At 61.1% G+C, this 12,628-nt stretch overlaps 1 protein-coding gene across 14 annotated transcripts in view; it reads left to right on the top strand.

The window, feature by feature from the left end:
• Positions 1–12,628, top strand: part of Obscn (obscurin, cytoskeletal calmodulin and titin-interacting RhoGEF) — a 134,144-nt gene that overhangs the window by 56,258 nt on the left and 65,258 nt on the right. For all 14 annotated transcript variants that reach the window (XM_077109434.1, XM_077109437.1, XM_077109439.1 and 11 more), the window contains 19 exons: positions 199–465; positions 728–994; positions 1,175–1,287; positions 1,378–1,531; positions 1,716–1,877; positions 1,966–2,070; positions 2,705–2,971; positions 3,252–3,521; positions 4,058–4,324; positions 4,411–4,677; positions 4,763–5,029; positions 6,004–6,276; positions 6,887–7,153; positions 7,324–7,590; positions 8,857–9,129; positions 9,574–9,840; positions 10,374–10,640; positions 10,737–11,000; positions 11,293–11,556. In XM_077109434.1, the coding sequence (XP_076965549.1) occupies positions 199–465; positions 728–994; positions 1,175–1,287; positions 1,378–1,531; positions 1,716–1,877; positions 1,966–2,070; positions 2,705–2,971; positions 3,252–3,521; positions 4,058–4,324; positions 4,411–4,677; positions 4,763–5,029; positions 6,004–6,276; positions 6,887–7,153; positions 7,324–7,590; positions 8,857–9,129; positions 9,574–9,840; positions 10,374–10,640; positions 10,737–11,000; positions 11,293–11,556 (4,548 nt within the window). The remainder of the gene's footprint in view (positions 1–198; positions 466–727; positions 995–1,174; positions 1,288–1,377; positions 1,532–1,715; positions 1,878–1,965; positions 2,071–2,704; positions 2,972–3,251; positions 3,522–4,057; positions 4,325–4,410; positions 4,678–4,762; positions 5,030–6,003; positions 6,277–6,886; positions 7,154–7,323; positions 7,591–8,856; positions 9,130–9,573; positions 9,841–10,373; positions 10,641–10,736; positions 11,001–11,292; positions 11,557–12,628) is intronic.

Genomic DNA, 12,628 nt, shown 5'->3' with positions numbered 1-12,628 from the left:
CACCACCCATTTGCTGGAGACCAGATACTGTTGGCCTTGGGCCACACTTGGTAGTTCCAGGCACTAGGGCATAGAACGGTTGTTCCAAGCTGGGAGGCTGGGCAACGTAGGGACCTGGTGGGGGCAGTGCGGCCATCTGGGCTATGGGCGGGCTGGCCCTGGGTGTCTAGGATGACCTTGGCTCTTGCGCCATCCCAGAGGCGCCCGTGCTGTTCAAGAAGAAGCTGGAGCCGCAGACCGTGGAGGAGCGGACCTCTGTGACGCTGGAGGTGGAGCTGACGCGTCCGTGGCCCGAGGTGAAGTGGACCCGGAACGCCGCAGTCCTGGTGCCGGGGGAGAATGTGGAGATCCAGGCGGAGGGCACACGCCACCGCCTGGTGCTGCGCAGCGTGGGCTTCACTGACCGAGGCTTTTTTGGCTGCGAGACACCAGATGACAAGACGCAGGCCAAGCTCACTGTGGAAAGTGAGTGGCGCTGTGCTGGCTGGGGCTTGGGGCGTGGGGCGGGGCGGGGCGTGGGGAGGGGCGGGGCGTGGGGAGGGGCGGGGCGCCACCTTCTCCCGAGGGGCAGATCCTGGGGTGTGGGCCGATGGCCGCTGGCCTCTGCTCACCTCTAGCACCTCCTGGGGAAGCTGGCTGTGCCTACACTGGAGTCCCAATGCTGGCTGGTGGAAGGGCAGGGCTCTGGCTACTGCAGACCACTGGCGCCTCTCCTGCATCTCCACAGTGCGCCAGGTCCGGTTGGTTCGGGGCTTGCAGGCAGTGGAGGCGAGAGAACAGGGCACAGCTACTATGGAGGTGGAGCTGTCGCATGCCGAAGTGGAGGGTACCTGGACACGCGACGGACTGCGGCTGCAGCCAGGGCCTAGGTGCCATGTGGCTGCACATGGGGCCACGCACATTCTCACACTCTCAGAGCTGCAGCCACAGGACAGTGGGCTAGTGGCCTTCAAGGCAGAGGGCGTGCACACGTCTGCCCGACTGGTGGTCACTGGTGAGTGGGTGGAGGTACCAGGACCTACTCCGGAGAGGCTTACCTCCTTCCCCAAGGTGACCTGGGAGGCAGTGGGGACATTGAGGACCAGGATGTGTGACTTGAGACAGCCAGAACTCCCTATCACCCTCCTGGGAAGCACCTTCTAGACCATTGATAACCTTCCTCCTGTCTTCCCAGAGCTGCCTGTGAGCTTCAGCCGCCCACTGCAGGACATGGTGGCTACCCAGAAAGAGAAGGTGACCCTGGAGTGTGAGCTGTCCCGTCCCAACGTTGATGTGCGCTGGCTGAAGGTGCTTCTCTCCCACTCCTTTATGCCCTCCCTGCCTCACCAGTGGCAGCTGCCCTCCACCAGTGCCTGACCAGGCCTCTTGGTTCCACAGGATGGTGTGGAGCTACGGTCAGGCAAGACCATAGGCATAGTGGCCCAGGGTACCTGCAGAAGCCTCATCATCTACCGGTGTGAGATGGGGGACCAGGGCATCTATGTGTGTGACACTGGTGAAGCTCAGAGCTCTGCTTCTCTGAAGGTGCAAGGTGAGGCTTGGACAGGTGGAAAGGGCAGGGCCTAGGGTTGTGAGTGCCTCCTTGCGCACCTGCAGCCTGCAGCCAGGTGCTTGGCTGCCTGTGCCCTTAGCTCTCAGCAAACTGGAGCCCTGGGTGGGAGCACCAGGATGGCCACTGTACCTGCAGGCATGGCTGGGTCTTGCTCCCTCCTCAGGCCGAAGTGTCCAGATTGTGAGGCCCCTGGAGGACGTGGAGGTGATGGAGAAGGAAGGTGCCAGTTTCTCCTGTGAAGTCTCCCATGACGAGGTGCCTGGCCAGTGGTTCCGAGAGGGGATTAAGCTGCGGCCCAGTGACACTGTGCGTATTCGCCAGGAAGGTGCGTGTGGGGCAGGCTGGCTGCAGGTGGGGTGCACCCGCCCCCAGGCTGCTCCCTTCATTCCAGGGTTGGGGGCTTTTGTCCCTAGGAAGGACATACACTCTCATCTACCGGAGGGTCCTGGCAGAAGATGCAGGGGAGATCAAATTTGTAGCAGAAAATGCAGAATCGCGAGCCCACCTCCGAGTGAAAGGTGAGTGGAGTGTGGAGGGGAGGAACTGGGGTGTGGGGGTGTATGGGGTATGTGATAGCCCCGCCATCCCAGAATAGACCGCTTGCTGGGACTGGGACAGCAGTGGTCAGGAGGAGGAATGGGAGTGTCACATCTTTCATAGGAAGATGTGGTCCCAGAGGTAGGAGCAAACTGGGGGGTGTGAGGACTCAAGGTCTCAGTGAACTCTCCCTCCTTGGGTTGCAGCCATCACTGGAGAGGAGGGTGTGCACTCCGGCAGGTGGCGATGCGGCCTGCCAGGGCAGGAGAGGTGGGAGGGTCTGAGGTTGTGGGTGGGGGTGAGCGCAGGGTGGGAGCATGTGGGATGGGGCTTGGGCACTGAGACTGTGGTGTGTGGAGCTGGACATGCACATTCAGGGTACATATCAGCTGTGATGTGTGAGGCGTGGTGGGGGGCACGACCACGGTGCGAGTGGTCTGTGGCACACAGCTGGTCCTAGACCAGCCTGGATGGGGACAGTCTGGCCCCTGCTGCCTCAGGTATAAGTGCACAGGCTGTTGGGGGCAGCATCCAGTCCTTCAGCAGCCCTGCTAGGGGAGCCTGTTGCCAAAGTGCTCATGGTTGGGCCCTGAACCCACTGGTCACACCCCGCAGAGTTGCCAGTGACCCTCCTCCGCCCGCTGAGGGACAAGATTGCCATGGAGAAGCACCGCGGAGTGCTCGAGTGCCAGGTGTCCAGAGCCAGTGCACAGGTGCGGTGGTTTAAGGGTGACAAGGAGCTGCAGCCTGGACCCAAGTATGAGATGGTCAGTGATGGCCTCTACCGCAAGCTGGTCATCAACGACGTGCAGCCAGAGGACGAGGACTCTTACACATGTGATGCTGGCGATGTCAAAACCAGTGCCCAGTTCTTTGTAGAAGGTGTGTTCCAGGCCAGCGGCAGCTCTCAGGTTCTTGGGGGTGGCTGTGGTTCCCAAGATCTGTGCTGGAAGTCCTGGAGGTGGCCCGACTGGGGACATCCAGGCAGCTGGATGTGGACACAGGAAGATGTGGGTGCACAGGGAGGAGCAACCTAGGGGGTGTGAAGACTCGGGGTGTCAGTGCACTGTGGGGAAGGTTTGTGTTCAGGAAGGACCTCAGAGCCTGCGGGGGTGGACAGGTCCAGTCTCCAGGTCCACCGTGACTACCTCCTCTCCCACAGAGCAGTCCATCACCATCATACGGGGCCTGCAGGATGTGACCGTGATGGAGCCTGCTCCTGCCTGGTTCGAGTGTGAGACTTCCATTCCCTCCGTGAGGCCACCCAAGTGGCTTCTGGGCAAGACTGTGCTGCAGGCGGGGGCGAACGTGGGCCTGGAGCAGGAGGGAACCGTGCACCGGCTGACCCTGCGGAGGACCTGCTCCACTATGACTGGGCCTGTGCACTTCACCATTGGCAAGTCCCGCTCGTCTGCCCGCCTGGTTGTCTCAGGTAAGCTGAGGTGGGCACGGCTCAGGGCCTCCAGTGGGCCTGGTTCAAATGGTGGGTAGTTATGGCCTGGGCTCACAAGGTGGGGGTGTGTGGGGATACACAGGACAAGGTGGGCAGGATGTATGTAAGGGCTGGGCACACCATGGTGCTTGTGGTACCTGGGCCCGGGGTGGTGGGTGGACACAGCTCAGTGGTTTGTTGGGGGAAGGATCAGGGCATGGGAGATTTTGGTTGGAGCTGGTGCAGGGTTGGGAACCAGTGGTCAGAGGCCTGCAGAGCAGGGTGCAAGCGCTGGGGCAGGGCAGGGCAGGATGTGTGGGGCCAGGGCATGCATGGGTAGGTGTGTGGGATGCGGGGTATCTTGGGGACAGGGAGAGGCACGTGGAGCAGAGTGGGGCAGGAGAGGAGGGGCAGGTCATGATGTTCAGGGCAGAATGTGGACTCAGTGGTGTGGGTAGAAGACTACAGAAGAATATAGCTCAGATCCAGGGTACCCAGTCCTGTGGCCCCACAGCCCTGCCTTACTTCCGCTGTAGACATCCCAGTGGTGCTGACCCGGCCACTGGAGCCCAAGGCCGGGCGTGAGCTGCAGTCGGTGGTCCTGTCCTGTGACTTCAGGCCAGCCCCTAAGGCCGTACAGTGGTACAAGGAGGACACACCGCTGGCCCCGTCGGACAAATACAAGATGACGCTGGAGGGCCAGATGGCAGAGCTGCGCATTCTCCGGCTCACCCCTGCCGATGCTGGCACCTACCGGTGCCAGGCAGGCAATGCTCAGAGCAGTGCTGAGGTCACTGTGGAAGGTAGGACATGAGGTGGACAGGCCGTCGGAGGGCCTGGGGTGCACTGTGGCCATGGGCAGCACTAAGGCCCGGTGTGTGCCTTCTAGCTCGGGATGTGGCAGTGACGCAGCCACTGCAGGATGCTGAAGCCACCGAGGAGGAGCGGGTGTGCTTCTCGTGCGAGCTGTCCCGTGAGGATGAGGAGGTGGAGTGGTCACTCAACGGCACACCCCTGTACAACGACAGCTTCCACGAGATCAGCCACGAGGGCCACCGCCACACACTGGTGCTGAAGAGCGTCCGGCGGGCTGATGCAGGCACCGTGCGCGCCAGCTCCCCCAAGGTGTCCACTACTGCCTGCCTGGTTGTCCGAGGTGAGCTGTGCTTGTGGGGTCTGCGGGTCCCCTCCATTCACGGACAGCTATCAGGCTTCCCTCACCAGCCCCATCTTCCCTGCAGCCAAGCCAGTGGTGTTCCTGAAAGCACTGGACGATGTGTCCGTGGAGGAGTGTGGCACGCTGGCCCTGCAGTGCGAAGTGTCAGACCCCGAGGCCCGTGTGGTTTGGCGCAAAGATGGCGTGGAACTTGGTCCCAGCAACAAGTACGACTTCCTGCACACGGCGGGCACACGGGGCCTCGTGGTGCATGACCTGAGCCACGAGGATGCTGGCCTGTACACCTGCCATGTGGGCAGTGAGGAGACCCGGGCCCGGGTCAGCGTGCATGGTGCGTGGCCAAGGGCTGGCCGAGGTGGGGTGTGGGAAGGGTCGGCACATGGTGGTCTTCCTGTATCCCAAGAGGCCCATGCTGCTCTGCAAGACCCCGGGGCTGCTTTGCAGAGCCGGGAGAAGTCGGGAGCTCCCACAGTGGCTGGTGCTTACGGAGGTCCTGTGAGGTCCCAGAGTGGACAGGCAGGGGGATGGGAGACTCTCTGGATATGCCTGGGGGCTGAGGTCGGCAGAGACATTGCTTTGTGCTTCAGGAGCAGGTTTCTGAGCAGAAACCAAGAATTCAGGGTCCGGGCAGGGCCTGCCTAGGAAGGGCTCCCTGGCCAAGGGCAAAGCCTGGTCATGCAGTGAGGGCAGCTGCACACACATGACATGCACTTCCCTTCTTAAGGAGCCAGACCCAACCCTGGACCCTGAACTCTTGGGTCTTTTGAGTGCATCCTTTTCAGCCAGGGTTGGGTTCCAACTGCAGGGCCAGCACCCCCTATCCAGGTTCAGCGTCTGGTCATCCTGAGCTCAGTCCCTAACATATTCTGTTTCCAGGGTGTGTGGTTGGCAGGCTCACTAGTTACTGACCTTGTGGCTGCTGGCCCAGGTTGGCCTTGGTGGTTTCTGATGAGACAGGAAAGGAGAAGGGGGTGGAGTGTTTGTCACAGAGTGGGGCTCACGCTGTCTGAAGGCTCTTCTCCTGGGGCTCCTGTCCTTTTTCCCTTGGGGTTTGTGAGTGGTGGGAAATGTGGGTGGTCCTTGCTTCCCCTTCTTTGGAGCTCATAGCCACTGGCTACACAGGCACCAGGACATGGCCAGCCCCAGGCCAAGGGTGCATCATGATTTGGTGATCGTGCCCTGCATGGGTCCTGGGCCTGGGGGCAGGGGGCCAGCCCACCTGCTGGGGCCAGCCCTGCCTGGGGTCTTGCATGGGCAGTGCTGCTGGTGTCTGGCTCTGGCCTGAGAAGTCTCTGTGGCTTGCAGACCTGCATGTGGGCATCACTAAGAGGCTGAAGACAGTGGAAGTGCTGGAGGGGGACAGCTGCAGCTTCGAGTGCGTCCTGTCCCACGAGAGTGCAGGCGACCTGGCCATGTGGACTGTTGGTGGGAAGACAGTGGGCAGCTCTGGCCACTTCCGGGCAGCACGCCAGGGCCGCAAATACACCCTGATCATCCAAGAAGCTGCACTCAGCGATGCTGGGGAAGTGGTGTTCTCTGTGCGGGGTCTCACCTCTAAGGCCTCACTTGTCGTAAAAGGTGAGTATGATGAACCCAGCTGGGGACTTGTCACCAGAGGCCCCCAGGCTGCTGAGCCTGAGATCCTCTCCAGGTGGCCAGGAGTGGTTGAGGGACTGACCCCAGCCCTCAGTGAGCTTTCCTTTAAAGGATGTGGGGGCATAGAGGCACCTGCTGGATCTGGGAGAGATTCTGGCCCTCTGAGGGGGTCACTCTGAGCGAGTGTCCCTGGGCCAGGCCCAGGGTTCGGGTCTTAATCTGACTGCTCCCCTGGCTGGGGTTCCCAATGCACATGGCTCATTCTACCATCCCGCGACTCTTGAGCCAGGGCCACAGGGTCTATGCTTGGCTGGGAGGTTCCCAGCGGTCTGGACCTGTGCTCTTGTTGTACATGCCTGGTGCACACTGTGGGCTCAGTGTTGAGTCTCAGGAGTGGCCTGAGCACTGCTGTGCTGGGTGCTTTCCCCTGGTGGCCAGGGCTCCTGGCAAGTCAGTGTTGGAGGCTCCTGGGGCCTAGGGTCCAGGCTCTGTGGTGTTGGTCTTGAGATGGATGCTCCCAATGCCCATCCCTGCCCCTGCCCCTGGCTGAGCATGTCTGTGCTTCCTGGGTAGACACCTTTGTTCCCTTCAGAGAGGCCAGTGGACATCATGAAGCCCCTAGAAGACCAGCAGGCCACGCTGGGGGAGGACGTGGTGCTGACTTGTGAGCTGTCGAGGGCAGGCACCCCTGTGCGCTGGCTGAAGGATGGGAAGGCCATCCGTGAGAGTCAGAAGTACAAGCTGCTCCGCGAAGGCACGCGGGCTGTGCTGGTCGTCCATGGAGCCTCTCTCAAGGACTCTGGCACATACACGTGTGAGACGGATGTTTCCAAGAGCACAGCCAGACTCCGTGTGGACGGTGAGTGCCCACACGGCCCCACAGCAGCTCTCCCTTGGCATGCCCAGGACCCCTGCCTCAGAGCAGGGGAGGTCTCTCTCAGGGCTCTGCTTCCACGGCCAGCCGGAGGGACAAGGCTGGCCTGGGATGTATGCAAGCTTTACACTCACCTCTTCTGTCTTCTCTCCCAGAAAAGGCCAACAGGTTTACAGAGGAGCTGGTTGACCTGCAGGTGGAAGAGAAGGGTACGGCCGTGTTCGAGTGCAAGACAGAGCTCCCGGCATCCACCGTGACGTGGCGCAAGGGCCTCAAGGAGCTGCGGGCCTCGGGGAAGCACATGTTGAGCCAGGAGGGCTTGGCCCTGCGGCTCACCATCCGCACCCTGGAGAAGACGGACAGTGACACCTACACCTGTGACATTGGGCAGGCCCAGTGCCAGGCCCGGCTCCTTGTGCAAGGTGAGTGGCTGGTGCAGCCACAGTGCTCACGTGTACCTTGGCTTTCAGCACCTCGGGGGCTCAGGTGGGCCTTAATGAAACTGACCCTAGAGGCTTTGCTTGGCCTGCCCAGCCTCTCCATCTCTGAGGTAGAGGGGATGAGCTGGGGGCCTCTGGGGTGCTCCCTGTGCCTTTCTGTGGGTGAGTCGATGGCTTCTTCCCCTGGAGCTGTCCTTGCCTGCTGCATGTTCCTCCAGGGCTGAGGCACACTCTGCTCTGGGCCTGCACACCTTTTTCCCTCTCCCCGCCCACCAGAGGGGCAACCTGACCCAGATGCTGACAGCAGGGAGCCCAGGTGTTCCCAGAGTGGAGCTGATAGTGTGCCTGTGACAATAGATGTCTAAACAGGTGGAGGGAGATTCTCCAAAGAATAATGATGTCACTCAGAAGAGTGGAGCATTGCAGGGCCATGGTAAACTAAGCGTGTGCCAGGGAAGCTAAGGCCAGGGGAAGGCTTTAGGGCACAGCAGGGAGATAGCCAGGTCCAGAGTTGGTGGCCTTGGAGACCCCATGCAGGTGCTGGCTTCTGCGTAGGTGGAGGCTACTGCTGCGCAGGTGTTCTGTCAGAGGTCTGGTCTGCAGTGCTGTGGTCTGAAAGAACGGAGCGACTTCTGCTCCTGAGCTGCTGGGTGTGAGGTGTAGGAGCTGGGAGGTGTTGAGAATGTGCCCATCTGAGATGGGCAGGTGGAGCCTTCCCCGGGGAAACTTCCACCTCTGGTTTTGCCAGGGTGTCAAAGAGCGTTCCTCCTGGATCATGGCCTTTCACAGTGATTGTGAGGGCTTGTTTGCATCTGGTGTGCTGGGTGAGAGCCACCATTTTTCTTGCTTTGCAGACAGGTAAGTTGGAACTAAAAGGGTCTGTGGTGGCCTGGGGTTGCAGGATGTACCACCAGCATCAGGACAAGTGCGTCCCAGCCCTCCTGACCATCCTTCACCTGGCCCTGGCATCCTGGGCTGGCATCCAGGGCCAAGTTTGCTAGAAGTTCTTTCTGGGTCTGTCTTCTGGGGATGGCAGAATGGTGTCGAGAGCCTTTCAGACCTGAGCTGGGAGATGGGACTGGGACTCAGAAGTCACCCTGAGACAGACTGTTCTGCACCCACGTGCATCCTGTTGTCAACCCTGACTGGCTAACCAGTCACTTGCTTGCTGCTGGGAGCCCTCCTTGGGTCTGGAGAGAGCCAGACTTCCCTGGGCAGCAGGCCCTGATGGCTGTCTGTGCCCTGCAGGGCAGAGGGTGCTCATCACAGAGGAACTGCAGGACATGGAAGTGCATGAGGGCTCCTCAGCCACATTCTGCTGCCGTGTTGCCCCTGCTGACCACGGGCCTGTGCGCTGGTTCCTGGACGAGACACCCTTGCATGCCAATGAGCTCAACGAAATCGTGGTCCAGCCTGGGGGGTACCATGTGCTCACCCTGCGGCAGCTGGCGCTCAAGGACTCGGGTACTATCTACTTTGAGGCGGGTGACCAGAGGACCTCAGCCACCCTGCGGGTCACTGGTAGGTTTTGTACCTCAAGGCCAGGGCCATTTGGGGTGGGGATGTCATACTGTTCATGCTGCTCAGGGTACAGCTTTGAGGAGGGTGGGCAGAAGCTCAGGTGGCAGCTGAGTCATGTCTGAGCGTGGGTGCAGACTCATGGTGATGTGAGACTAGCTGTCCTCAGCATGGGGATCCTAGGAAGGCAGGTGTGTGCCCTGGGGCTGTTTGGGATGAACGCCCCTCGGTAATGCTCAGAATCCTGGTCAGCATGTTTCAAGGTGGCCTGCTCCCTGCCAGGGCAAGAGCCACGCAGAGCCCACCTTGTTGCCTCAGCGTTCCCATCTGTGGCTGCAGCCCGAGGCAGCGGCAGACATGGACAGGATGATGACCATCTGCAGCAGGGGCCCCTCTTGCAGTAACACCACAGCCCTAGGGACCCTTGGCTCCTTTCTCTTCCCCCAGAGAAGCCAAGCATCTTTTCCCGGGAGCTCACAGATGCCACAGTCACAGAAGGCGAGGACTTGACCCTCACATGTGAGACCACTGCTCCTGACACCCCCGTGCACTGGACCAAGGATGGGAAGATGCTGCGGCCATCTGCCCGGTGCCAGCTGAGCTACGAGGGCTGCTGTGCCCAGCTGGTCATCATAGGTGCCACCCCGCAGGATGGTGGGCGATATAAGTGTGAGGCTGGTGGGGCCTGGAGCAGCTCCATTGTCAGGGTCCAAGGTGAGCTCAGTGCCTGTGGCTCCCAGTCTACCTGGTAGGCAAGGGCTGGGGTGCATGGGTGTCCATGTTGGTGGGTGGCCTGAACTGCATGGCTGCCCTCCTGCTGCTGACCTGCCTCGCTCCTGGCTCCCTGGCTTTCTGGCCACAGATTGCTTGGGCTGCCCCAGCTTGGGCGGATGGGAACCATGACCTCACCTCCCAGCCTGGAGGCTTAGGGTCTTGAGGTCGCAGGTCACAGGGCTGGTGCTTTCTGAAGCCACCCACCTGCATGTTCTGTGTGTGTCTGGAATTAGGGTCCACTTCTAATTATCTGCCTCCCACACTGTGTCTGGAGGTCCTGGGTCAGGCTCCGGCGCCCGTTTCTTGGGGCATGCTGGTCTGCCGCAGGTCTGCCGTGTGCCTGCCTTGCTGGCCTGCCTCCTGTGACCCTTCAGGAGTGCGTCAGCAGGGCTGGGACCACTCCCACCCTGGCTGAGAACCTCGTGGCTGGGGGTTCCTGCTCAGGGAGGTGAGCAGAGCATGTCTCTCCGCAGCTCGGCCAGTTAGGTTCCGGGAGGCGCTGAGGGACTTGGAGCTGCCAGAGGGTGGTGCCGCCACGCTGCGCTGTGTGCTCTCCTCGGTGGCGGCGCCCGTGGAGTGGCGCCACGGGGAAGATGTCCTGAGGTCCAGCAGCAAGTACAGCCTGCGCCAGGAGGGTGCTGTGCTGGAGCTGGTCATCCGGGACCTGCAGCCCCAGGATGGGGGCAAGTATTCCTGCTCCTTTGGGGACCAGATGACCTCAGCAACACTCTCTGTGAAGGGTGAGCACCTCTGCCTGCCTGCCTGCCCACATAACTGGACTGGCTGCTTGCCACTGCAGAACAAAGTGATATTCTCTGTGTCTCTGGTCCCCTCAGCCCTGTCTGCCCAGTTCATAGGGAAACTGAGAAATAAGGAGGCCACGGAAGGGACCACGGCCACGCTGCGCTGCGAGCTGAGCAAGGCGGCCCTTGTGGAGTGGAGGAAGGGGACAGAGCCCCTCACAGATGGGGACAGACTGAGCCTGAGGCAGGAGGGGGCTGTGTGTGAGCTGCAGATCCAGGGCCTGGCAGAGGAGGATGCTGGGGAGTATTCGTGTGTGTGTGGGCAGGAGAGGACCTCGGCCACTCTGACCGTCAGGGGTAAGGACCACTGTGGCTGTGCAGGCGTGTCTTGGTACCAAGTATGGACCCCACTCTCCATCAGCTTGTCCCTTTCCCTCCCGTCTGTGCCACCCTCCTCTTGTGGACCACAGGGTCCTTCCTGCTTCCTGGGCTGTCATGAACCAGGAGATTCCAGTGGCCATGGCCAGTGTCCCTGATGTCACTGTGGCCTCCCGTTAGCCTACTGGCTCGTCTTGTCCTTTGTCTGGTCACGTGCTGTCTCCTAACATCACAGTGAACCTGAGGCCCTGTGTCTTCTGACCCTCCCCAGCTCTGCCCGCCCACTTCATAGGAAGACTGAGGAGTAGGGAGGCCACGGAAGGGGCCACGGCCACGCTGCGCTGCGAGCTGAGCAAGGCGGCCCCCGTGGAGTGGAGGAAGGGGACAGAGTCCCTCACAGATGGGGACAGACTGAGCCTGAGGCAAGAGGGGGCTGTGTGTGAGCTGCAGATCCAGGGCCTGGTTGAGGAGGACGGCGGGGAGTACTCGTGTGTGTGTGGGCAGGAGAGGACCTCGGCCACGCTGACCGTCAGGGGTAAGGACCATGTGTGTACTCAGGCACTGGCTGCTGTGTGTCTGAAGACAATCTCAGGTTCCCTGTGTGCTGTGTCTGCTGTGTCCTCCGCTGCTGTGTGCTCTCAGGCTTCTCTCACACTTGCACTGTGGGGCCTGGCTCAGACCCAGAGCAGCAGAGAGTGGGCTTTTCCCGGCCCTGTGGGTCACAGCCTGGGATGGAAGATATGGGTGAGGCCAAAGCATTAAGATGGTACAGGAGGCCTTCAAGGGGTGCACGCTGGAGAAGGGGTGGGCGGGAGACAGAGGAGGAGCAAATGGAGGGTACTCTGACAGGCGTCCCTGCAGCCAGGGCATCTGCCTACATTGGGGCCGTCTGATGAGCAGGTGAGGGCCCCAGTGTCTGTTCAGTGTGGCGGGAAGAATCTCCCCCAGCTGTGAGGGGCCTCTCACCCAGGATGCTGCTGTCTCTGTTCCCATGTCAAGAGTCAGGGAGGGACTCCTGGGGCAGTAAAGTGTATTGTGGGGTGGGGCATGGCCATCTGTTCACCTCCACCTGTAGTGGAGGCCCCACTATGTGCACGGATGTTGGTGACCTCTGTGGAGAGGCCCCAGTGCCATGGCGTGTTGGAGCATGGACGGAATGTGTTCCTGCACAGAGGTAGACCCCGGTGTGACAGAAGCATGTGCACACCAAAGCCCACCGTGTTGCTGCAGGATGTTGGAGGGAGGCCACCGGGAAGATGCTCCCTCTCTTGACTCAGGGAGCGCTGCCTGTGGCTGGGAAGTGGGACCCTGCTGACCACCTGAGAGCTGCTTCCAGAACTGGGCGTGGCCCAGGAAGGACCAGAGGTGCACAGCCCTCCTGGGCCCTTCCAGAGAGTGCTTCACTTTCTAGGATGCCCCGAGGCACTGTTGCCCTGAAGCCCCTGGGGCGGACGGACCTGGGCTGGTGACTAGAGGGCCCCAGGAGCCAAGCTGTCCTCTCTGTGGGGGCTATTCATATGCTGCCATGGATGGGCCGTTGTTCAGTTGTGGGTTATCTCGTCAACTCTGCTGTGGAGGCGAGCTTGCTGGCACTGTGAACAATGGGC

This window comes from Callospermophilus lateralis, chromosome 5 (genome assembly GCF_048772815.1).
Source record: "Callospermophilus lateralis isolate mCalLat2 chromosome 5, mCalLat2.hap1, whole genome shotgun sequence".
Taxonomy (NCBI): Eukaryota; Metazoa; Chordata; class Mammalia; order Rodentia; family Sciuridae; genus Callospermophilus; species Callospermophilus lateralis.
This window is presented reverse-complemented; position numbering and strand designations above follow the sequence as displayed.